The sequence below is a fragment of the Falco rusticolus genome, chromosome 4, assembly GCF_015220075.1.
Source record: "Falco rusticolus isolate bFalRus1 chromosome 4, bFalRus1.pri, whole genome shotgun sequence".
Classification (NCBI taxonomy): Eukaryota; Metazoa; Chordata; class Aves; order Falconiformes; family Falconidae; genus Falco; species Falco rusticolus.
This window is the reverse complement of record NC_051190.1, coordinates 74,139,784-74,166,595: the sequence shown is the minus strand read 5'-3', so window position 1 is coordinate 74,166,595 and position 26,812 is coordinate 74,139,784. Positions and strand designations below refer to the sequence as shown.

At 39.2% G+C, this 26,812-nt stretch overlaps 1 protein-coding gene across 9 annotated transcripts in view; it reads right to left on the bottom strand.

Moving 5' to 3' along the window:
• Positions 1 to 26,812, bottom strand: part of ADAM22 (ADAM metallopeptidase domain 22) — a 135,081-nt gene that overhangs the window by 17,825 nt on the left and 90,444 nt on the right. For 4 of the 9 annotated variants that reach the window (XM_037385247.1, XM_037385249.1, XM_037385251.1 and 1 more), the window contains exons 11-28: positions 26,112 to 26,278; positions 24,098 to 24,182; positions 23,574 to 23,664; positions 21,732 to 21,783; positions 19,798 to 19,897; positions 16,015 to 16,086; positions 15,417 to 15,509; positions 13,204 to 13,284; positions 12,933 to 12,983; positions 12,575 to 12,638; positions 11,929 to 12,034; positions 10,709 to 10,825; positions 9,833 to 10,001; positions 8,799 to 8,907; positions 7,738 to 7,828; positions 6,410 to 6,427; positions 3,345 to 3,539; positions 389 to 489 (exon numbers count right to left, since the gene is read on the bottom strand). In XM_037385247.1, coding sequence (XP_037241144.1) covers positions 389 to 489; positions 3,345 to 3,539; positions 6,410 to 6,427; positions 7,738 to 7,828; positions 8,799 to 8,907; positions 9,833 to 10,001; positions 10,709 to 10,825; positions 11,929 to 12,034; positions 12,575 to 12,638; positions 12,933 to 12,983; positions 13,204 to 13,284; positions 15,417 to 15,509; positions 16,015 to 16,086; positions 19,798 to 19,897; positions 21,732 to 21,783; positions 23,574 to 23,664; positions 24,098 to 24,182; positions 26,112 to 26,278 — 1,762 coding nt within the window. The remainder of the gene's footprint in view (positions 1 to 388; positions 490 to 3,344; positions 3,540 to 6,409; positions 6,428 to 7,737; positions 7,829 to 8,798; positions 8,908 to 9,832; positions 10,002 to 10,708; positions 10,826 to 11,928; positions 12,035 to 12,574; positions 12,639 to 12,932; positions 12,984 to 13,203; positions 13,285 to 15,416; positions 15,510 to 16,014; positions 16,087 to 19,797; positions 19,898 to 21,731; positions 21,784 to 23,573; positions 23,665 to 24,097; positions 24,183 to 26,111; positions 26,279 to 26,812) is intronic. The other 5 variants (XM_037385250.1, XM_037385253.1, XM_037385254.1 and 2 more) reach the window with 2 other exon arrangements.

Here is a 26,812-nt window from a genome sequence, read left to right as displayed (position 1 = left end):
ACCCTTCTCTACTTTTCGCCGCAACTGTGAAGAGCAAAAAACTCCTTAATCTCCGCTTTCATTTGAGAAAATCACTACACTTCAAAAACCACTAAACACTGCCTGATAGTATCACAAAAGCTGGCAAGAGTGAATAGACTTTTTCCTCTTTTTCACGTTAGCTCACGCTAGAGGAATGGGAGAAATTAAATGTTGTTTCTTTGTGACAAAGCATTGTGTAAAAAAGTTATTTGGGTAGGGTGCTGCTAAATCCCAATTCCAGGTTAATAACAATTAGCACAATTTTAAGGAGTCATGCTGCTGTCCTAAGATCAGCTAAACTTTCAGCAGAGCGGCAATGGCCCAGAGGCTGGTTTCCACTGTGGCCAGCAGGGAGGTTCACACTTACCTTGCCAAGAATTACTCCTAGGCCTCCCATTTTCACAAATGTCTGAAATATGTTTTGTGTCTGGGATCCTTTCACTCCAGGAATGAGATAATCCATTTGACCTAGAATAGGAGGGCTCAGATGCGGTTATTGTTAAGGGCATTGTCTGACATCAGTGTTAGCTCAGCAGTTCACAGAGTCACATTCCCAAGGCTGGTGACATAACACAGCCTAAGGTCTGTCTGCACTAGCAGAGCGATCGGGATTTCTGGTTAAACCCTGCAGTTAGGCTTCGCAGCTGTCCCTGCAGCTGTTCCGTGTGCCCACGTTCAAGAGCCAGGCTCCAGCACTGCTTTCTTGCGTGTTTGCTGTGGAAAGCACAAACAGCAGTGCACACCAGATCTCCTTTGGATTTGCATGTCTGCTCTAGTTCTTAGCTGGAAGATGCTCTTCCAGCTGTGCTCCTCTCAAGGTTTTTTTATCTCACAGTCAAGCACATCCTGCCTGCAGGCTGCCCACTCCCTCCCGCTGCTGCTGCAGGAGCCTGGACTGCTTCCCTCACCCCACTGCTACCGGTCTCAGGGGCCCAGGAGTTTGTGATGAACACTCTCCCACTCACAGCTGTTAGCTCCAATGGAGGTGTAATTTTGCTTCATTTTTGCTGATTTTGAATTTCTATTGTACTTTGCCAGCCAGTTACCGCAATATATACTTCTAATGCTAAAGCCAAAGCCAGAAACAATCTTTATAGCCAGGTGCTTGGTGCAAACTAAAGCTTTTCTTTCCTCTTGTAGTCCCTCTAAGAGCCAGAGATGTGTGTGGCAATGTCCAACACATCAGGCATTGCAACTGGCTCCCTCCTATTGCACCAGAGGTGCTGCTCAGCTGTTTGCCATGAGATCTACAATTATTTCTGGAAAACAAGAGTAAGTTGAAAACTGGTCAGAATAGATAGCTTATTTATTACAAAAAAGTTTTGCTCAAAGGAACTATTTATGTGGTTTCCAAGTCTGGATACTCTTGCATTTTCCAGTCTCTGCTTTCCTTGGAAGGCAGGCATCTGAGAGATGTTCTTCAGCTTCTAGAAGGCCAGGCTAATCGCCGCCACAGTGAACTAAGCCCAGGGTTTCATTAATTCAAACCTAATTACAGCATGAAAGGGCTGAGAACCAACAGATCCAGTGGCAGATTATTTTTTTAAAAAACATTTTCTCCTCCTAAAGGTCTATTTTCAGGTTCAGGATTGTCTTGCTATATACTGGGTTTGGTGTTTGCTATTTCGTAACAGCAAGAGTTATCAAAAAGTTATGTCTTAATCCCTGAACATCCTCCGAATACCAACTAACACTTCATAGTGCTTTCCAGCATGGAGAAGCCCAGGCAGCTAATGGCCCAGTCACTCTAACATCTCCCAAAAGATGCCATCCATGTATGCACACTGAGCAAATCAAAACCCGCTTGGAAGGTAGGAAATAGCACTCTGGGCATTCAAATGGAAGGACTATGTCAGCTCCACCACAATGTTAATGGAATATTTGTCAGACTTACTTTTCCAGACTTGACAGTGGCACAACATACCTGAACTGGTGCTGGGAAACAACAAAACTCTCTAGTACAGACAGACCTTAGAAACCATTAGCTTTTCAGAACAAATAATAAATAGACGCACATGATAGAAATGAAATATGAGAAGACAGATACTGAATGGGAGAACGAACACGTTAAACGACATTCATTTAAAAAGACACTTTTTTTCTTAACTGTTTTTTCAACCTGCTTACACAAAGCTATGGAAACTTGCTTTCTCAATGCTTTTTTCAAAATTTTATCCAAATGAGAAAAGATTCTTCAACACAAATAATGCACCATTTAAGATTAACACTTCCTCCCTGAAAAAAAAATAATTCTCCATTCACACATCTAAAAAGCTTAATTTAAAAATTAGAAATCATTAATTAATCACTACTACAGTTTTCCTAATAACATATTCAAACAGACTGAAAGAAGTTGCATATAGAATCAGGCTGCTATATCCAAATAGCAAATGTTACTGCAAATATACCCTTTCCATACATTTCTCTTTACTTTCTTTGAAACTAGAACCAAGAGAATGGCTTCATCAGCTGCGCAGTTACAGACTGCTCAGTGAGACAAGAACTGAGCTTCTTATGAAGCAGTTTAGGATTGTCTATCCCTCCTACAACATAGTGCTTCTCATAAATTGTTTTAAACTGACAGCTGGAGATTTTCACAATTAAAGGACTTCTAACCGCAAAGGGATGGTGAGCATCATGACCTAATGATCTTAGAAATTACAAATGACTCTCAATGCTTTTCAATGAATTTTCCATTGTAAAATGTTGATGGTTTTTTTTAAGTAACTGGAACAACAACAGAATTAGTGAAATCTGATTAAGGGCAAAATCTAATGGTTACTCTTAAAGGCAAGCACAAAAATACAGAAAGTCTTTGTAGAATTCTTTTCTAAGATAACAATTTCTGACCTTTAAGTATACTAGTCTAGTAAGTGGAATAAAATGCAAGCACTATCATCTTTAATGTGAGACAGCACAATTATTATCCAGAAGTCTAGGTCAACTCAGTGAATTAGTGACACTGACAAATAAAGATATAAAAATAACATTTATATTGAACATTTTATGTTTATAACTATTATTAAAGCAAGACAGTGTTCCTTTTCTTTGATTACATGACCATGATTAAAAAAAACATTTGTGGGTATTTTACTAATTATTTTTTTGAGCCAGCAATTACTATTACAGTCTACTTGAAAACAATTCTCAAGCAGGGAGATCATGAAAATCTGATTAACTGAAAATTGGTTTACAATAAAAAACTTATTTATTTTGGTCTAATTGTAATAACTAGCAGCTCAGTGCATGTGAGAAAAATCAGTAATCAAAGCACAAAGGATGTTATTTCAAACATTCCACAAAGAAAGAAGAAAGAATCAAACCTGCTGCAAAACAATGAAATGTTCTGACTAATGGAATAATGGGTGATGGAACAGGTAGAAATCTGAAAATGCGACAGAAAAGCAGACCTCTTCTTAGAACTAGATGCAGAGTTTGTGCTGACTCCAGGAGGCATGTCGCTATAAAAAGAGTCGGCCTCTCCAGGCTTTTTTACATAATCTCCCTGGGGTATTTGTCTAAAGTATAATAAACATTGTAGAGTCAGAAAACATGACAGGAACCAGCACACACACAAACATGCACAAATGTGAGTTTAAAAGCAAGTGGCAAGGATAGCGTTCCTTGAGAAAACCTGTTAACCACACACAGTAAGCCTATTAATAAATAATTCAACCATCTGAGAGATTCCCACATGCTTCTGATATGTGCAGAACAGTGGATTATGTGGTTTTGGTATGGGAGAACAAGGAACATTTCACTGATAAACGCTGATCACAATTTTTAAAGTGAATAGTTTGTGGTTCTTGAGGCACTGGATAACCAAGTTCAGACATTTCAGATGCCTCATCACACTGGTTGCTAAAAGCATCCCCAGGTGCAGTACGAGTACTGCAGCCTGAGCTGAATGCATGCCTGCGTCAAAAAAAGAGTTCAGGAAAAGTGAATGCTTTTTTCCTTCTGAGGTAAGTACTTTTCATTTAAATGTTGTGATCATTACAAAATTCATAAACAGCAACCTGTTGAGTTATTTAAACCACATGAGGAGGAGAAAAACCTCCAGTTTATTAACTGTTTTCTTGTGCAAGGGAACTAACACCAGTGTCAGAGGCTCTCAGCTACTCCTGATTACCACAGTAGACTCAATCTGCAAGACACAAGAAAATAATGCCACACCTATCTGACAGCAGTTTATCCTCCTCCAGTACCAAAAGCTTGGTTATGGTGCATAAAACTATCTATGCATTAGAAAGTCCTAATCAAGTTATGTGACTTTTTGCAGATAGTGAATTCATTGCCAGCAGAAAAACGGTCATGCAAATATTCCAGTTATAGTTCTACCAGGTTGAAAAATCCTCCCTAGAACAAGTAGCTACTTTGAGAGCTGACTATATCATAATACCAGAAACTGAATTATCTATTCAGCCTTGCACTTTCCAAGGCCTTTTTGCCTCAGTCTGCTCCTATTAAGATGTGCGTTTATCAGAAGGTTGATTCATGATTCACATTCAGATTGTGTCCAACTACAGACCTGAACTGGCCTCTCTTCATGCTGTATCTGAATTTCTAATGCCTCTAAAGTATTTAAAATATATAATTATACGGCACATAAATCATTATCACAGTACTTCCACACTATTTCATCTAACACTTCTCCAGTCTCAGTTCTTGTCCCATTCCCCAGCTGGTACATGGGTGTATTCAGAGTTGATTCACTGTGGGCAGCTCTGCTTCCCAGGGTTCCTCCAGCAAACTGTCTCTCACTACTTTGTCAGAAATAAGTTCTCCCATGTAGCTGTGCCCTTATAGCCACACCATCCCAGCTGGCAGAACCCTTGCTAATTGGCTCTTTTTATTTCCATTTACTCATTTCAGTTCTTAGTAATACCAAGTATCATTCCTTACGTAATGCTCAGAAATACCTCAATGGCTTGTTTTCATCTTTATTTAAGGAGTAATAATAAACAATTAATAATAAAAAAAAAGACACTCTGGTGGATGTCTGATTTTTCCATTTATGGATCACCCCTTGTAAATATTCAAAATTATTCTATTTAGATGTCAAGCCTACAGAACTTCATTTTCTGCATGAAGAAGATTTAGTTACGAAGTATCTCCATCATCTTTAAAGTGATGGAGCCCTCCGTCACTTTCAAAAGCTTCAGCTCATGCTGGTTTCCACTCTTCCCATGCCCACAGACACAGCTGCAGACTGACTGCTTACTCACAGCTCTCTGTCCGTATACTGATTTCTGGAGATGAGGGAATTTAAAAAAATTAGATTCTCTAATACTCCAACGTGAACATGCATGGGGCTGTCTCTTTCTGTATTTCAAGGTTTTGGCTGCTCTGTCCTCAGCCAACACTGCAACATCCACAGTATAATGAGTGACTTGATGGCCATGTTAGTCTGCAATTACAGATACATCACACTCCGCTAAGCAGCACCAAACCCTGAAATTCTGTCTTCCTTGTGCTGGGTGACATTTCCTATCCATCAGCCTCTCCATAAGGCTTGACCTCCATACCTTTGGTTGTTTCCTATTACTGTTCCTGCCACCTACCTGACCCTTGCAGTACACAACCAGCACTCGGCAGCGCTTTTCTGCTTTTTGCAAGTATTTTGAGCCTGGCAGAGAAAGTGCTACACAGGCAGGGGAAATGGAGAACAAGCACAACAGGTAGCGGCAACAAAGCAGCAGCTTGGACCAGGAGGCAGTGATACAGGTAGAAAACAGGGGAACTTGAGAAACCCTCTAATGTGTGGGGGACAGAGAAGAAGGAGCCAACTCCTTCCCAGAAGACTCATCTGCCTGGCAGATGACTGATCAAAGGGAGGCGGTCTTCCAGGCGCCAAACCCAAGTCACTAGGAACTGTTTGGGTTTTGGCCACAAGCTTGAAATGATAAAAGTTCAGTCCTGTGCTGAAGATGGTATCATGCTTTAGCTACAAATCAATCAAGCAGGCTGGCAGGAAAAAATAGGCTGTTCATTCGCACAGCAATTTAACTGCAAAGAAGCTCCAGGAATGAATTTGTCTCAAAAGGCTCCTGAACATCATGTTAATATTAATTATTCAATTCTCAGCCTCTCAAGAACGCTTTCATCTCTAACAGATTTTCAGTCTCTCTTATTGGAAATATTCTCCTGTTTTCCTAAATAAAATAGTCTATCTCAGAAGTAAACATTATTTTTGCTACCAAGTCCAGTGAAATCAATATTTCAAGTAATGTATTCATAGAATACCAGTTTCATATATTCAAGCAAATATTCTTTACAATATGGTAACTCATCACTGTATTTTCTTTATAGCATGTAAATGAGCAAGAGAGAAGAAAAGCTATTTTCAGAGCTTTCTAAGATACATTCCATTACTTTTATCACATACCTCTGTCTTCTGTAGTTTCTTTCCATACAAAGAGAAGAGAAAGAAAGAATGATTTATCAGTATGCAGGTATACGTGGTCAGTAAGAGAAAAAAAATAAAGAGAAAAGCAATGTAGGCAGAATGAAATTTTTACTCAAAATATTTCTACAGAAAACACTTCTAAAATAAACAAACAGTAATTCAGAATAAACAAGGAAAATATATTCATGTTGATGGCTAAAATCAATGCTGAGTTGGAGCTGCAGTTCATGATGAGTTTAAATCTATTCACTGTGAAGCTGCCAGTGAAAGGTGCCCTCTTGCTCTCCACCTCCAAGAACTAATCCCAATGGCTAGATGTGATCTCAAAATGAGCCCTTAATTTTCGGAGTTGTACTCAGAAGTCCAGATTGCCAGATGCTGCCAGAAGCTGAGGATGATATACCAAGACAGCATAACCTATCTTTCTACTATACTAATCTTCATGCTTTTTTCCAAATGCTTCTTTCCTTACGTATTTCTGAGCTGCTCTCAGCCCACCTCAGTCTAACAACCAGCAGGGGATGTGACAGTTTGTTATGCCAAACCGCTGGGACCCTGTCGCAGCTACAGCATTGCCTGAAGCTGAACCTGCCCTGCCCTCCAAGCATACCAAGGATCTGTGCAGGAGGACTTCAAAAGCCACTTACCCAAACACAGGTGACAAAGTACCTTGAATCTTATTATAATACATACAAAAAAACCCTAAACCACTCTGGTTTTAGAGGAAATTCACAAAAGGAGAAAAACTGAAAAAGATCAGTCAGGCTAAAATAATCCATTTTGGCTCTCAGTGAGCAGAACACTGACAGTTCTGCATCAGGGGAGAACTTGCAACTTACTTGCAAATTACAGATTTCTCTCTTACCGAAATACGTGCCTGAATTAATTTCAGGTTAAGCTGACAATATAAACATCTGTTTAAGGAAGCCTATTGTTTAGTGCTTTACTGACTGATTGAAGGCCGATCTTGCTAAATTTATTTCATCATTAGGAAAGATTTATAACTGAATCAGACTATTCTTGTATTTCGTTTGTCAGATACAGCAAAATCACAATCTGATCGTCTACAAAAAAAAAAAAGAATTAAATTAGAAATAAATTTCAAACCCAGATCAGGCTCTCCAAAACCACACACACATGGAAGAATTGCTTGAAAAATGCTAACACTATAAAAATGTCATTATATAGATATAATCCAATATGGATTTTTTAGATTATGTTTGAATCGTTCTTTTCATAACATAATCAACTATCAGATGAAATATACATATTTTTAAACTGTATTAAGAAGAACACAATTTACTTACTTGTAACCCCAACCAGTTATTCCTAAAACGAGAGCCAACACTAAAATGGTGCCAGCAATAGCCCCTATTATTATATTTGTGCTAACAACACCTGGAAACACAAGAAAGGGGAAAAATACACAGGGTTTTAGGAGAAAAATACACAAAACCAGTAAATGCACTGTCTTTCAAAAACCTGCTTGGACAACTTGCACTAGGTTGATGAATTGTAACCAATAATAAAATTTTGAAAGATAGCACGGACATAAAAAGATCATTTGTAAATCAAGCTCTGGCCTCTGTGTCCATTTCCCTTTATTGAACACTTGCTACATGGGAAAGTTGTGTCAGGTATGCCAATATAACTTTATCAATACTAAACTGCTGTAGCTTACATCCTTACAACTTGCCTAGCAAATACATGCTTACATTGGAATAAAAGTGACTGGTTTTGCTCAAATCCCTTCCATAGCTGAATAAATATAACCAAAAGAGACATTCTGGAAGATGGTAAAGCTGTCCCCCCACAAGGATTTATAATGAAAAACATTTACACCCTCATTTTTCCACAATACATCTTTCTCTTGTATGCAAGCCTAAAGATGAATAAAAATTTTCACTCAAAAAATGTGAAAGCCAACATTCTGCATACTGGCCATGTATAAAAATTTACTCTACCAGTCATGCAAGTAACACTGCCTTTCCATCTAGATATGAGAAGTCCCAGTAACTTTCTGCTTGACCTGTTCTATCAATATATTAATAATTATTAATAATATTAATATATTAATAAGGCCACTCAGGTGATTGGGACAAGCAAGGTACAACCAGCCTCACTGGTACCAGTCCTGAGAGGTGTACTGAGTGCTTGCAAGCAGCACCGCTCGCATCTAGCCCCAGTTCTGAGACCTCAATTCACAGACACCAAGTGCTTCTGCTGTGGGAAGAAGGGAAGGGAATGAGGCTCCTAACGGTGCACTGTGCTGTATGCTACCTAAAAAATTAGGATATCTAGTTTTGCATAATGAATCTTCCTCAAATCCAAGATTTTCCAGTTATTGGTAAAAATGGTAACAACATACCTTTATTGATGGCATCTTTATCAAAAAATATATCGTCCTTGATGCGAGAACTGCAATCATCTCCTCCCCAGAATCGGTCACAGACACACTTTATTTCATTGCTACAAACCTGCAGCCAAACATGTAGCTCAGAATAAAATCATAAAATCAATGTATTCACGTAATTAATACCTACAGTATAGATATAGTCTGCCTGCAAAATTTTGCAACACATTTTTAATATACAGAAAATTTAATGTATATCAGATATAAATATACTATTCTACTTTTATATATAAATATATGCAATACCTATTAAGCATATTAATGTATTTTAATGCAATATATTTAATAGAGCCATTTATAATTGCTTTGGGAGACTCTGAACCTCAATTATTTTTATTTTTTCAAAATATGAAGTGCTTGATTTCAGATTAAAAAGGGAGTTCTAACGCAGTATAAAAGACAAAAGACATTATGAGAGAACAACAACTTTGATTTCAGCTCAGCCATAGGGACCTGGACACTGTTTCAAACTGAAGGACAAGGGGACTTGCCAGGGTCACGGCAAAGCCATCGGCTGTGCACTGAGAGCAGAGAAGCGAGCACTAGCCAAGAGACAGCTCACTGCCCTCTTCACTAGGTCAGCCAACAAAACCCAACAACTTTATGAACCTTCTTGGCTGCTGACACAATAAAGAGGGAATTAAAAAGAGCATCTGGAAGAACAGAGACACAGGCTTCTCGGGTCACAAAACCTTTATGTTCTCCTGTACATTGCCTGAGGAAATATGAAGTGATAGCAAAAGAAATGATTGATAAAAAATTTTTAAAAACTAATACATGCTTACAATGGCTCATTGTTTAAGATGCCTTGATTGGTATGCATTATGTTTACTTATGTGCCTCCTTCCCTTTTCCTTTACGAAAGCTTCTCTAGCATAAAGACTTCTAGAGTCACACTTCTGGCACCCTAAAAGGTCTAGCTAGTATACTACACAACACCAGGTACTCAGCAAAAACAGAAAAAAGGATTAAAGAGTACAAGAACATACACCGTGTCCTGAACAAATTTCGCTGTCTGTGGTGCCTGGGCAGGTACTGAAGTTGAAGGCCTCGATGGGGAGGCAGCGATGCTCAAGGCACACCATGTTCGGCCCACACGGTGTCCCGTTCTCCACATAGCCCAGGTCTGTCTCCTCATCGAGCTTCACATGGCCACCACTGCAAGACAACCAAGGGGACCCCGGTGACTTGTGCTGTGATTAGATGGGACTGCTTGAGAAACTGGGCTCTGGGCTGCTGCCTTTATTTCTGTCTGCATTATATGATGCCCAGGACCAGGAAAGAGTAAGCACTGGCTTAATTTTATCTCACTGGTTCTAATGTGAAACAAACAAAACCACAGTATATCTACATGAAATAAATGTAATGGTGAAAACAAAGACCATTTTTCCAGTGTGAGAACTAGTGTTAGATAAAACACCAAGTTTACTTGTGCAGGAACTTTATTTTATCTTACAGTTGTGTGAAGCTATAAGAACACACCAGGTCTATAATTGGGAATCAGTTAACTTACGGCAATGTATTAAGCTGCCAGTTAGCTTTGGCAGTACAGGCATATGTCTAAGTATTTTACAAACATTAAGAAATGTAAAATCAAGAGACCAGAGAAGAGGCATTACAACTCTACAGGCAAAATTAACTACTACACAGAGGGGACTGCAAAACAGCTGCACTCCTCACATGCAGCCCATTTCCTGAAGCTTAACAAAGGTTGTTAATAATAATTGCTGGAATAATGACTATGCATTAACAGGAAGAAAATAATTAATGGAAACAGTTGTTCTCCACTTAGGAAGGAGAAAGCTGCTTTTCTATGCAAGATGGATATTGATTGTCTCTGTTCTGTTTTCAGGACTTCCAATTACCTGCAATTGTAGACTTTTCCAAACTGCAAGATTGATGATGTGATTTCACCATCAAGTTCTCCAAGTCTGGGCACACTGGATATATTGGAGCATAGAAGGTAACCACAAAGCACATCCCTGTATTGAGAGAATGAACAGATACTCACCAAAACCAAAACTGAATTAAAATGGACGATCAAAAAAATATGGCCTTCTTCACTTGCTTTGTAATGTGTTTGTTATTCCTTGTCTTTCTCCCACTGACAGTAACTCCCATAAATTTCTTGTTTCCCAAGAAAATTACTCTCCTCAGAGCTTAGACTAGGAAAAGTCTTTTTCATTATATATTATCAAAAATGCTCTGAGTAATAGCAAGCAGAGAGCTGTCAAGAACAAGCCATATCAAATTGATTTAATATCCTATTAAGATACAGTAACTGGCCCATAGAGGAGAAGCAGTATATACTGACTTTAAACAAACTCTCAAATGGCACACATGTAAGGGAACTAGAGACATCAAGTTTAATTCAGCTGTTGAAGGAACTTTACGACTCGCGTGGAGACTTGTGCACCATCAGAACAGAGGGGTCGGGCCTCTCCCATATTACTGAATATTTTTTACTCATGGATTTGTAATGAAGCAAAAGTAACATTATGAAATCTCCACAGAAAGGTGGGAAAGGACATTAGTTCACTTGCAGGCACAACTAGAATTCAAATGGCATTGACAGAATGGAGAACTCATCTGAAAAAACAAGGTGCGGTTTGATAAGAAATGGTAAAAGGTTCAAAAATAGGCAGAAGTCATCAACTACATAAATACAGAATGTGAAACAATGGTTTAAGCAGCAACTTGTAGGAAAAGATGTGGAAACTTACAATATGATGAAAACTGAACACAACTTAGCAATGCAACGGCACAGCATAACAGGTGAACACCACACCGAGATGTGAAACCACAGGCTTCTCTCCTCTGTGCTGCTAAGCCTCACAAAGAGCACTAGAAGCACTTTTGGTCCAAGTGCTACCAAAATTCAGATGGTGCTCTCTTGTTCAGAGATCACCTCCTCTCAACACTCCAATCTCTATAGAATTTCCTGCTCTAAGGCAGCAGAACGTCTAAGGTCTGCAGAAGGCGGCCAGACATCTAATCCATATAGAGGCTTTTTTATGGCAGCTAAAGAACTGGATCAGGGATAAAAAAATCTCATACCAGTTGTTTTCTAAATGTATCAACTTACTGTTTATTGCACTGTATCCAAGAGTCCTTGTCTCTTCCACAGTTTCCTTTCTCAGTCCCTTCAATATTCAGCTTCTCATAGCAGAACCTGTCAGCAGCTGTCACTTCTAAAAACAGAAACAAATGTCTTCTAAGATGATGAAGACTTTTAAAGGTCAGGACCTGGGAACTGGGGATGCACAATCAAACCAAGCAGAGCTCCCCAACCTGTGTACTGTGAACAGCAGTACCATGGTCTATAGGTGGCCTGTGAAATTCTGCACAGTGTTCTCAACAAAAGGTTTTATGTTGGCACCACAAGACTGTTATAAAATTTTGTTCAGATTGACTAGGGTTTATTGGTCAAAAATGTCCAGAAACCACTGAAATAAATCAATAAATATGAGTACATACTCCCTAGGTGGTAGTGAATAAGAACTTAAAATTAAGACTTCAGAAGAATCACCAGTAAGTTAACCAACACTAGAGAAAGAGCTGGAAAAGAGAATGGAAAGACAAAATGAAAAGGGAAGAGAGCGAAGAGTGACATACAGTCTTAGCTGGTTTTAATGGCTCTGAATATGCCTCTTCCATAATTTTTCTTAGCTAAGACAATCTTTCGAGCCACATGAACAACCACCAACTTAGAAACAATAACATTCACTTACTTTCACCCCAGATATATTTACACTGCCGGTCCCTGGTTTTACATCTTCCCCCAAAACAAATACCCTAGGAAGAAAGAGATACAGAAAAGTTTCAAATAACTTGATTTTCCAAAATATGTATTTGTTTAACATACAGATTTGTTCTATGCTTTCTACTGAGGCAACTAATATGTGATTCTACCTTCTGTTCATTTAAATGCTTAGCTCCAAAACATGACTAGCACCCAAAACTCAAGAATCTTAGCAGAACTGTCCCAGGAGACTTCCAAAGATCTATAAAATCTAAATTAAACCAAAATCTACAAAAAGCAATCTATAAAAGCAGAAAGAATGTAAAACAAATAGAAGTGCTAATTACCTGCTTGTTATCACATGAATATCCATCCATTTTATGAATATTGGGAGAACACTATAGAAAGAGAAAATAACTAATAGATCATAGAGCAGACAAGCGAAAGTATACAAGTCATATGGTAAATTATTTCAGTACCATACTGTTTTTTTCAGTAGCAGAAGGTTTAATGTAATTTTTATACATCTTACCATACAAAGCAGTAACATTCTCTCTAGTGACTGAGAGACTACAGGTAGGTTTTTTTAATCTCTTGGATAGAAGAAACAAAAATCACCTGACTGGAATTTCCTGTGCAGTTCTCTGCAATATCACAATCATTCACCGCTTCTCGGCACAAAACTCCTTTAGGTTCAAACTGGAAAAAAAGGACAGAAAATTAGAGTCTTGGTTTCTCCATGTCCTGCCTTAAATTCAACGCTTCCTTAGAGTTTTAACTAAAATAAAAAATGGGAAATCTTCAGGTGCTGACTGAAGTGGGAAGACTTTCCCTGGTGCAAGCACCGGACCACTCAAGCCACCAGCCATTTACTGGTGCAAGTGGTATCAGTCTCTGAGACATCCCCTCCCAAGTGCATCAAGTGCAGGGCTGAGCAGGGTAAGTGCTCTCCTGGGACACAGGACCCCTGGAGTTTATCAAACCAGTACTGCAGTGGCTTGCAGCATTATCTTGAGCAGGTCATTGTGCCTTTTTGTGACCATTTAGCTCTTCTTCACAAAACAGGGAGAGTGATCCTGATCTCCCTAGAGATGAAGAACACTGCAAAGCTCTAGGTATAAACACTATGGTTACTACAATGCCCCATTACTGTTGCAGAACAGAAACCATTAATAAATTAACTGAATTCTGTACAGTTTGACACCATTTTTAGGTGAACAGACAATGGAAAATGTACCAGTGACCTAACAGAAGCATTTCAGTTAAAGATTTCAGTGCTGTCTCAAGACCTGTAAAAGCAGGAAGACATCTCATTACCAGCACTTGTTAGTGCTGCTGGTCATGGATGTACTACAGACCCCTTATTTTTCCTGAAAGGTTTCTTAAGACTGTGATACATTTTGCAGCTCTCTGACTTTTTTTCTGGATCTGCATTCACATACATTTTTTGGGAGACAACTGCTAACTCCACAGCTGGTGTGAACAGGCACATGCCAGTGGAAGAGCTAGTCTCTGGTACTTTTTCTTGGCCTTCAGCTTATCTTTTTCCTACCAGTCTCTGGAAAAATGCAGACAGACAGGAATGTTGTCAGAGACACTACAGGATGCTGGGATATACATTCACCATGTTTTGCTTGCAATTCCTCCTTCACTCCTGCTTTCAGGCAGGATATTACAGGGGAAGGTAACCCCCAACTTTGGAAACTATTATATATGGTCTTTTGATCTGTCCTGATTAACACCTTCTAGGGACATGTGTTTTGCAAAATTCTGCCTTTCTCTTCATTGGCTCACCCTCACCACTCTGTATGCAGATAAACCCTTATCTCATTTGCAAAAATAATGTAGGTACACAGAAGCTTAATTTTTTTCTGATAGTCTTTAATATGGTGCCTATGTGACTTGGATACTTGAACAAAATTCACCCACACTGGCAATCTGCAAAAAGGAATCTGCTTAGGGAAATGTGATCTGTTCCAGCATAATCTGTGCTTTTTCTTTTTTTAACATTAGGATGAGTACAAAGTCAAGAATGTGGTCTGCAGTTATTACTAATGTTCCTCCTAAGGAAATGAAACCCTCAAATGCCCACAGACAAAGATAAAAATATCACACATAGTACACAACAGTTTTAATAATATTGATGGTAATTATCATTATTACTAAATGAGTATAAACAACTATTTGAAGTCATATTTAGCTAGGTTCCCTTTACAGCCAAGATCTGGCTAAACCTCCTTTCACTATTTACTGATATATCAGGAAGAACGCCTTACAGTTTACACAGGGCTTGATTCCTTTTACTCAATGGGATTTCAGTCAGTCCAAACATAAGGAGACATAGGCAGATCTAACCAAAAGTGAAGGCAGGTGTCTTCTAGATGAACACTTCTCAATAATTCTGCTAACTGCATTTTGTGGGTTTTTTACTATACCCATCTCTCAGGCCCTCTGTGGTATGATTTCCGCGTTCAGTCTCATGGGGCAAATCGAGTGCAACATGCAAGGCATTGGGGGCAGCCCATGATTAAGGATGTGCATGTTTAAACAAGGCCATCTAATGAAACCTTGTGGAACTTCAACCTGATTCAAACTTGCCTGAAATCAGAAAGCTTTAATTCACCTCTGCATTTGATCACAGTCCCTGCCCCCAGAAGCCAAGCCTAAAAGACCGAGAATAGCCCCAGACAAACCAGTTTTCAGCCAATTTTAAAAGGTAAGCTTTCAGAAAAGTAATCACAAGGGCTGCAAGGAAAAAGACGTGCTGTGGTGCCTGTAGCCACCTGGATGGATTCCCACCTGGATGCTGCATTGAAGGTCACAGCCCTTACCCTGCACTTCCGACAGCAAAGTCCATTGCTGCACTGGGAGCCTGCCGTCAGGGTGCAAGTACTGCAGCACTCTCCTCCTTCACTGGCACACTCCTGAGGAACACACACACTTGTAATCGAATACATGGAAAAGAGGAGCCCCAAGCTCTCTTAGTACATCTCATCTTAGCATGCTACCTGAACAGATCTTTAACAAGGCTTTTAGGCACCCGGAGAAAGAAACTGGCATGCACTGTGGGGCATGAAGGTGCTGTTTCCTACGTAATATAGGAAATAATTTTTCTAACTTCAGTGTCAATCATTAAATACTGACATTTTAGCATTGACCAGAGTCATGTTGCCATCTAGGAAACTACTTCAACATCTTTTAAGGCCTGATTCTGCACAGGTAGCTATTACTATTACTCTTCAGAATTTATGTGGTGATAGAATAAAAAAGCTGGCCCACATTGTGTTAAACATGATGGGCAAAGGTAAAAATGATTAAACTTTTGCCACTGGACCTTAGCATCGCCTGTCTTCCCCCACTTAATCTTAATGGCAGTGATGGGCAGCACCAAGTCCTGGAGAATCTAGTTTCTAAGTATATTGCACTTACTGCTATCGTCCCACAGTCACACTCTTCTCCATCTTCCACAAAACCATTGCCGCATTCTGGAGGATCCAGAAGCTGTGGGGCAAAATCAGAAATCAAAGGGCATGTCTCTCCTAAGGGAATCATTGTCATATTTACTCTGTACAGCGTGGGTTTTTTAGCTAGCACTCCAAATGCATTAACTGAAAAACAGTACCCACAACTCAGGGATAAACAGACTAGGAACACCACAAACAAAATGTGCAGAGAACAAACAATGCTGTGAATTAATTCAGCAATACTGTCGAGTCACACAGCATCTGTGCATGAGGGCCATTTTTACAGCAGATTCAGTTAGAGCAGAAGACACAATAAAAAACAAAAGGTGTGACAATAAAGGAAAAAAATTTAAACCAATATGACATTTTCACCATCATCACAGGGGCTGCAATTGCTGCTGTTCAAGAATTCAAGGGATGAAGGCTCTGCCCCAGGTTGAAGCCTGCATTGTAACTTCAGAAGGAATAGTCATAAAAAAAATTGCCCTTTGGTAGCATGTGGCTCAGAAATGCAGGGAAAAGGGAGAAGCTGGGTTTCTTTGTCAGTTTTTGTTGTAGTCAGATGCTTTTTCCTTCCCTCTTCCTCTACCACAGTTGAGAACTCTCAGCAGTTTTCCATAAGTCTGTGTGTCACAGGCAAGTGAGAAAGTATAGCTGCTGAGCTTCCTCCCTTTCCTTTCAGCCTCCCCACTAAACTGTAACTTAAAATGTCTGAATTTGTATATTTGCAGTAGTATTTTTATTTCCCAGAGGCAAGATTCATTTACCATTTTTTACACAGGAACCACGTGATGCTCTCTGCTAATGGACATTTATACTCTGTTCTTTCCAGTTTCATTGTTTTCCTAAAATTTCTAAATGTAATTCTTCAAAAATAAACTATTCTTTTTCCTTTGGCCACAAGAAAACTTAACAGTAGCTTTTTATTACATAAATGAGAAAAGCATATAGGTGTGTCATCAAGACTAAAGTTTTGCGGATTGTTCTCCAGTTAAACTAGGATCATTCCAGAAACCACTCTGCTTACGAGCCATCTGCACAAGGACATTGCTTATGGTGTAGAGCACATTTCTCTCCAGCTGCTGCCTTTCTACCAGTAGCCCACAGGATGGAGCATCACCCCATGTACTTCACTGTGCCACAAACCAGCCTGAGGGCTGTGGCACAGACTGACCTGCTATTATTAGATCCCCCTATTAAAATGGAAATTTGACTGCAGCATGAAATGCATATATAGGATTTAACATTAAATGTAATCAAGCAGTTGTCTTCTAGAATTATTAAAGAGTTGTTAAAACTGCTTGTTTCCTACACATTTTTCCAGATAACTTCTTCAGTATCTCTAGGTGTCCTGCACAATGCAGACAAGTAGATGGCAGTAGCACAGGGTTCTGCCTTGAAACATTGAGTCCGTCTGCTGCAATATATAGGGACAGTTAAATACGAAATGGAAGAAAAAAAAATCATGAAAAGCAAATTCAATAACTTTTCCCCCAAAATCATGCAATTAATCCATTCATTTGAAAAAAGCATACGGTCAGTCTGCTCCAGCAGTCACTGATGTAATTTTTGGGTTCACAGCTGATCTTATGGTGAAGCACTGTCAAACACTGCACCTTGTCACATTAGTTTTCCTTTATCTCATATTTCTTGAAAAGCACAAGTAAGTTTGTTTTTCACCGCCCTTGCTAGGAAACACATGTGTTTGACAGCCTTGTGAATTAGGCAGACATCCACTAACAATAATTTTAAACCAACACAAACAACAATACATAAATAAGTCTAAATCACTCTGGCCTCCACATCTAACTTTCACATTTCAACCTGCCATTGGTAAAAACTGTAACTTCTGCCAATCTAGACTGAGATGGGTGTAATTGTTTTTTTTCTCCAAGTGACAGATATGCAAACGAACCTAATCACCGAAACAAGCCCAACTAAGACACATTACACTGTGGAAGCAATTCACTCAGCAATGAAATAAAGCCACTGATATTTCTTGGTAAAAAAACAAATTTCCAAGATGCAGATACATTTTAAAGAATGAAATTCTTACATCTTATTAACGAATTACAGTGCTTTCTCTCCACTTTCAATAACACAATCTTCCATGAAAAGGAGGTCTTTGAGAAATAAGCAGATTCGGCTTAATCAGATTTGATGCCTTCTCTTCCCCCCTCTCTAACATTTATTAAAATTCTGTAGTTGTTGGAAGATGCAGTTTTTCCTCAGCTGCTCCAGAGGAATATGCATCACTCCAGAATTGACTTTCTCTTTTACAGCTGTGACCACCTCAGCTATGAAGTCTTTTTTCCACATTGGACTGTCTTTCTGCCTTAGCCTCTTTCCTTTGCTTCCTCCTTAAATAGACGGTAACATTAAACATATATAGTAAAGAGTCAAAATCATTATCCGGATTATTTTACATTTTAACACATGCTTCAGTAAATGCAGCAGGAATACACCTAAACCCTGCAGCAAATCCTCCATTGTTGAAGTGCATGAGTTTCTTTAGCCTTGTTTTGTATTTATCTCCCTTAAATGTCTCAGTTAATCATTCCATACTCTTTGCATCCTTCACATCAATACAAGCGTTTAGCAGGCCAACACTGAGACAAAAGAAGCAAAGAAAAGGCAAATACTGTCTCAAGAGATATTCCCTACTTCTCCTGATTTGCACGACTTGTACAGCAAGACCTCTGATTTCATACTTTAGAGGCAAATTTGGAGGGGGTTAGTCAGTCATTTAAGTGGGTCCCAATGCTTTTGTAGCCCTCCTGCCTCCAAGCCTTTAGGGAGGTAACGCACCCTGCTAGATGAAGCAAGGTGGACAGGGGCCCGCAGGGATCCACCAGCCCTCCCCATCTAGGGGGCTACCCAGCACAAGGCAGGGCTGTGCAGAGCAGCATGTGTTGGCGTGGAAGGAGCTAACACAGGGCTAAGACGAGCTCTTCTCTCCAGCCACGTTTCTCCCACAGCACATGCAGTTCAGGGGATGACAGACCCTTTTGACAGAGATGATGTGGGTAGCGTCTGGGGAATGAGAGTGTGACAGGCACTCAGCAGCCATGGGCTCTCCTAATGTCTGTCCCCCTACTCCTTGGGGCTTTCTCTACCGCTCTGTCTCTTCCGGCTTTAGAAAAACTAGTCCCAGTTTTCCAACTCTGTTCTGAGAGCCACTGTAAAAACTTTGTCTTCTCCAAACAGGGAGAATATCACAACCACTTGTAACTGCTGGTGCCTGCAAAGCTGCTGGGCTGCATGGCAGTGCACCCCTTGCAGAGGCTCTAGGAGCCTACCTTCCTTCATCTTGGGACAGATGTGAAATAAAAGCATTCTTACTTCAGCTTCCAGAGATTTGTACCAAAAGGCATCAGTTCAAACAAATTAGAATTCAAGCTGTGCAAAAATTTACCAAGACACTTGCAACCTCAGCAAGTAAGTTCAGCAACATAATGTATTTACAATATTCAAAACAAATCGCATGAGGGATGGTTCTAGATCAAAGCCTGTGGGAACTGTTGGACATAAAACCACTTATTACAAATTTATTTAAATATAATTTCCAAACCACTATGAACCAAAATCAGCTACTTCACTCCTATGTCACCAGAAAATTTAGAACTTAGAGAGAAGCAGAAATATCAAAATTACAGGCGTTATCTTTTCCAAACGTTTCCATTCTTCTCAGTTTCATCTAAATTAGAAATACAATAGAAATAATACTCAATAATAAAGTAATGCTTACTTTGGTTGGTTTATTGAAAAGGCATGCTCCACCTCCGTTGTTTAAAAATTCGTGATACTCTTCAATATCACACTTGGAGAACTTGCTTGGAAGATAATACCTGCACAGAGATAAGGTGGCAGGATTACTTCTACAGTGCTTTTTACACTGTATTTTCTTTTTTCAAAAAGTACAAAAACACACTGTTCAGAATCAGAGTGACTATCTCCCTGTAACTCTAATTTGTTAAGTATTTTAGTAAATGACAATGAACTTTCAACAATGACACAGAGCTCATGAAAAGTAAGAGGTCTAAAATATTTTACTAACTTATTTCATGCCAAATACCAGAAATCTGAGTACACAGTGTGTAGTTCTCAAAAGCACGACCTGTTCCACTAACAGGCCTGATATCAGAAATACATTTATTTCTTCCCGTACATACTGCAGGAGACAAATATTGCTTATAGTTCATTTCCTTCTTAGATGAAATTGCTCTCTTGGCCCACAGAATTTTTATATAATAGATTTATACCACTATAAAACATGCTGCTAACATTTTGCCTTCCCTCTCTCATGTGCCCTATTGAACAAATTTTTTTCGAGTTCAGAGTGACAACCTAAGGCAAAGTGCACCACCTAAAAACAATTTCATTCAAAGAATCTTTGCATGGATCCTTTCCACAGGGAAAGAATTTTTCCCAAAGTAACTTAAGTCATCTTTATATTTAGGTCCTTAGTCATGAAAGTACTTATGCTTCAAGCAGATTGGGGAGTCTCAAGGGCTTTCCTGTATCAGCATATCACTGAATAACAAAATATTAGCAGAAGTGCTACACAAAGTAATCCTGCATTGCCAAGAGTGATGGCTTGCAAAACATAAATGGGCATTTTCCATCTCTACTGTTATGATTTAGGTCTAAAGACTACAATGAATATGGGATTCACCTACCTTCATCAATAAGCTAGGTAAATACAAGCTTTTTTTGTGTACCTAATTACTTGAAAGGTTTGGACTTCAGATAAAGTATTTAAAGACCATTAGATAAGTAATCCCTTTTACAAGCATCAAGAATGCTTCTCAGTCGGCTTTCTAACAAAGTAAAAATCAGAAAAATCCTACCTAGTATGTTTTTAGGTAGACAAGGTGAAAAAGGCACATACTCATACTTCCAAAGAGCTTTGAATAAAATATGTTTCTTTTTTCAAAGTTGTTCTGACCACAAAGATGTGAAAATTTGCAGGTCAGTTTGAAATTAATTTAAAAATCTGGAGCACTGTCCATACGTAAAACTAGACTACATTTAATTCATATACATGACAGAAGACAGGCCTTCAATATGAAGAATTAAGGTCTGAATGCACATGTTAGAAAGCATCAGATTTCATCTACCAGGAAAAACTTGCTGATTCACTAGACGTTAAATTAAATCTCTCCAGTGACATTACATGTAGGTATAAGCATCCTCAACCTCCAACGGGAGCAGTTTTTCTAACGCTATCACACAAACTGAGGGGTAAAAAATGATAGATATATATTAAAGGAATCCAACAGAAACACTGAAAATAAGACATACTTAAGTAATTTGATAATAGGATTTCAAGAAGTAGGATGTGTCATTGTTTGCTCCCACAATTCAATAGAAAACTTGCAGGAGAAAAGAAGCTAAGCATTCTTCTGTTCTTTGCAATGACCCAGCTTGGGTTTTGAGCCCTGTGCTTCGTGAGTTAAATGAACAGTCTCCAAAAATCCTCACATATCCTTTCATTAACTCACTTAGTCTCACATTCCTTTGAAAGTATCTTTTATATATATGTTATACAGCTAATACCTTACTTTCTGAGAAATGATTCACAGAAAATATTCTGCTGAAGCACAAAAGGCAAATGTTTTCACACCTCTCCTTTATGTCATTGTATGAAGGACATGACTTTCTTCTAGTGAAATGCCTTACCCCATGTCTCCCATTATGCATCCAGACCACGTATCCTCACACTTACACTCACCTGACAACAACAATAAAAAAAATTACATCATGAGTTTTGTGAGTCCAAAATAACACATTTCTTTTCACAAAAAAACACACTATAGTAAATTCCATTTCATATTTAAATACAGGTTGAGAATGTGCTGGTTTATTCCACACCTTAGTTTAAGTGTATCAGGGCATGCCGACAAACTTTCTTTCAAAAATTATACATGATATGCAATCCTGAGATTTGAAAAATATGTCCTGTTTTTCTCTCCTCTTAAAGTGAAGTTAGGGGAAATGGCAGTGTCAGCCTGCAGCACCTGCAAATCATGAGTCAGCTCTTCTGCCTTCTCCTGTGTCATGGTATTTGATTCCCAAATTTTCAGAGTAAAAAAAAAAAAAAAAGAGTAATTGTAACCCTTCTTGTAATTTTTTAGTTCTCTTTCAGTTATGCCAATGTGAATGGGGAAATCTTCACTTGGGGGGGGGCGGACGACCCAAACCAACAATAACGTACACAAAACCACATAAAATGGTCAGTAAACACAAGCCAGTACAGCACAATCTAGCAGCTTCTTCCACTCTCCCTCCCTTCCCTGCCTGCCTCCCTTCCCCATGCAACTCCCCAGCAGGCAGAGGGCAGCCCTCCCTTCTGCCTGGGATTGCTTTGCTCTGGTCACAGCCCTCCGCTTTCAAAAATGTGCCTTGTGCCTATTTATGTACATATGCTTTGTATGTATACTTTCTCTTTCTGCAATCTTCCTTACTGTAATACATGAATATCAGTTTGCTTCCATTTTAAAAGTACAATTAAAAAGGAAATGAGGCTCTGTCCAATAGCTGCATTCTCCTCCCTCCCCACCAAAAGTGTCCTGCTCCTCTCCTCAGCAATGGGAAAGGGAAGCAGAATCACCATTGACAATTTTCACTTTTACCATGCCCCTATAGCAGGTTCATAGTATGCAGCTGGAACATGAAAAGTGAACATGTCAGTAGCATAGAGCATCCATCCTGCATTTCTGAAGATTTTTCAAAATAAAGTTACATAAACTGCAAAAACCTTTACATGTAGCTATATCTCTGCATTATATACTGTCTTTACAATGCCTGAAAACAAAGTTCACCTAAGCAGAGTTCTAATACTCAATAGTTTATTTTTTTAATGTAAGCCACATAACTACACATGATCCAAAAACTAAGCACTCCATCATCTAAATTGTTTCAAAACTTTATTATTATTTTAATCATATCAAGCTGGGACTTCATATAACATGGAAGCAGGGAGGGTGAGGTGCCTGCTGAGCGGGGGACGGGGCAGAGGTCTGAATTAAAACATTGCAGGTAAATAGGGGTTACTAAGAAGCTGAATGCCAACGTTACATAAAAGAAATGTTAGCAGTAGGCAAATACAGGTAATTTCGGCAATCTGCAAGAGGAATTAAATCAAGGCAAGAAGGGAAAATTTTTTTTTGTTAAAACCATCCTGCGTAACGGGATTGAGGCAGCTCCTCGACAACCCCAGGTCTAATAACATGTTTCTACCTTTGTGCCATAAGAAAGCAGCCATTCGGCCTGTGGGTTTGACATCAATCTCCCTGAAATGAATGGAAGTGGCAGACACCTTTATGATTTATTTTTAATGAAATGGTGACACCAGTGCTGCTAGCAGTTATGGGCAGGAGGGTATTTATCACAAGAAAAATAAAAATATTCCAACATGTGAGAAACATGGGGAAAAAAATACCTATCAGAGACACACTGATAAGATCCTCCACTTTTTAAGATTTTTCTCTTGAGACAGAGTGAAAAAGCAAACAACCTTACCACTTAGAAGTTTTCTTCTGTCTGAGAAAATGCCAATGTTTTGGGCCAAGGTCTGTGCCAGGGTAACTGCCATTAAGTCTGGCTTTCCAAACTGAAAGAAACAAGCAAGGTAGGAAGAGTAATCAGTTACATACAGGTATTTCAGATACAAGTGAGGCTTTTCTCATTTCAAGGCAATAAAAGGCAAAATCAGATGCTTGTGTTAGAGTTCTTACTTCAGAGCAGATAGATAATGGACAAGTGAAGAAAACTAAATGCTGGCTTATGGACAAGTTAGGAGCAAGTCTGTTTCTTTCTTGCTGTTGTGGCTGCAAGTATGAATGACAGGATATTGCAGAATCTGCTAAAAAGTGTATTTGAATCCATATCTGACTTTGTTCACTCATCGCTCTTCATTGAAACATCCCTTCTATAGAGCTGCACTAAAAGCCTGCATCAGCGAAGAAGCAGCAAGGTATTTTGAGAAACATGTCTGCACAGATAAATTTCCAGCACTTTTTGCTCATACCAGTATCCCCACCTACCTCGTTCACACCTCCACCTTTAAGCAAGGAGCAGATTCCACCAGTGTGGGCTACACCACTTCGACTGCTCTGAAATCGACTCCCCCTTTGACAAAAAGGAAAAGAAAAGAAAGTTTACCCTGCTCAGTCCATGAGTTCTGCATCTATCCATGCCAGTATTCACCCTTCTGACTTCCTCATGAGAAACCGGCATTTGTAAATGCTGGTTGCCACCACTACGCAACAAACTATGCAAAAACAAAATGGGAAAGACTGATAACCACTCACAAACCTCACATGACAAATTATCTCTTCCTTCTCAGACTACCTAATAGAAGAAATCATAAGAAGAAGGGGACTATTTTGCCAAACCACCTAAATCTCACTAGCCTTTTGTTCGTTGATGTAATATGGCAGCAAGCGACTTCTGGCATGTGCTACAGACAGAGCACAGGAGAGGCCACCATGCTGCCAATGCATGTGGGACTAGTAAAAAGACATGTGTCTAGTTTGATAATGCTGATGTGTTAAAACTCAAAGGGGCATGGATTAATAGCTCTCTGATGCAGAGGCAGGCGAAACTCCCTGGAGCTGCTGCTGATCTCATCCAAGGGACAAATGCACTCTGAGCCTAAAACTAATCATCACTTTGGTGTTGACTATGTCAGCATGACTGCCAGTTACTGGAGACAAAATATACTCTGCTCCACTTCAGAGTACTGATCTATTCAAGCTGCGCAAATTGTTTTTTTCAAAGGAAAACAGAAAAACATCAAGAAACAATACAACGGGCTAACTGTGCTGAAGGTGGAAGTTCACTTGTAACCACTGTACCATCACAGCAGCCAGCCTCACCTCCCAACTGAGCTATCTCTCACTCACAGACACAATTTCAGAAACTGATATTTCTAAACAATCTATGAATGCAATACCTCAGACACCATTGATAGTGGTGTTGTGGATAGCACTGGAACTAGAATTACAGTGGTATCGAGAGTCCCACTCACAGGGCAAGTAAGACCCTCTTTGTCCTAGCCAATTCACAAATATCCATAAGAACAAGACTTCCCCCCAAAGACCTTACAATATCACTAGAGAAGATACATGAAGGACGTGAAAAAAACTGATTCTCATTTTACAGATGAAGAACTGAGACACGGAGAAACCAAAATCTGCAAGCAGATCTTACTACTTCCCTTCATAGCAGAAGTCAACAACAGTAGTTAAGCATGCACAAAAATTCTTAGAGGGTGGATACTGGGGTTGGTATCCTGGCACCCTACCAGAGTCATGTGGAAGTGAGGTGTTCAGATTAAGTTTATTCATATAGGCTCCTACAACAGTCAGCAGAGAGGAATAAGGACTCCAACAGAGCAGTTCAACTGGCCTGACTCATTTAGAACAATTTCAGCCATGAACATCTCCTCTATTTTTATAGATATATTCTATCAATCTTACTTCCAAAACAATTAAGATATTTAGAGAAAATAACATTCCTCCCAGCTTATTCTTCTTATAGCACATATCTCTCCAGAAAACAAACTGTTTTGAGGATCTGAAACACTTCAGTAGTCCTGCAGCATGCAAGTCATTCAACAAAGTGAAGCAGGCCATGGTGCTTTTTAAGCAGGAAACCTCACTGGTTTCAAAACCAGTGTTCTGCTTTTAAGTAACACAACGGAGCTGTCCATGCTCTACTGCCAAAGAAGCCAACCTCTGAGGTGGAACCAACCGTGCATCACCTTCTATGTAGCTGCACTTGAGGAGTAGGTAATTGCACAGAATAACCAAGGATTACAGCACATGCAGTTTGGGCTTAGCATTAAAAATTAAAATAAGAGTTAAACCTCTAGTTGCAGTGGCAGGCACTTTGTGTGTTAACTTTTTCCCACCTCCCCATCAGAAACATTATTTTCTGAAATACTGTAGGTTACACACTCAACAGAAAGCAGATGCATCAGCCACTTGTGACAAGCAACCCCCAAGGAAATAAATAAACAAACCCAGTAATAAAACATCACATGAGGTTACGTACGAAAAAAGGTGAACTGCGTCACTTTTCTCTCTGATAAAATCCCTCCTATATTTCATAAACTCACGTAGGGTCACCAAGGGGTTTTCAGATATGGTGAACTTGTTATCAGTAGCCCAGGTTTCCATGGCAACCAATACTATCCTGGTGTTAAGTTGTTCTTTATATATCTAGCACATTAACAGAATGAACAAATATATTATGTCAAATAGAATAAATGTAAGGTTTACCCCTTTTTTGTAATAGCTTGCATTTTTACATAACTAAATATTTAGCTTGTTCCAGCACACTTTAGGTTCTCTGAGGTGATTTTATCTCCCTTAAAACCAACCAACAAACATGAGGAAAAAAAGCAAAATCTAAATTTTAGGTCTAGTTCTTCATTCAGCTATCTCAGCCTGCAAAAAGATCTTTTGCAGGATGCATGCAGGCAGAGATGCATGGAAGAGAGATGGGATTTTTGAAAAATTACTATAGAACCATTCCAAATAGTTCAAAGATTTGGAATTAATGGGTCTTTTATAACATCCAGCTCACCCCAGCAATACACAAGGGCTCTCTTACAGTAGTGATCTATAAAACCACAGTTTTCATTGTTACACATCTCTACAGGAGTATTTAACCCTATGGAGGCTGAATCACAAAAAAAAAGGGCCATCCTTTCAATGCTGGGGGTTAATACTCCACACCAAATACTATGAATG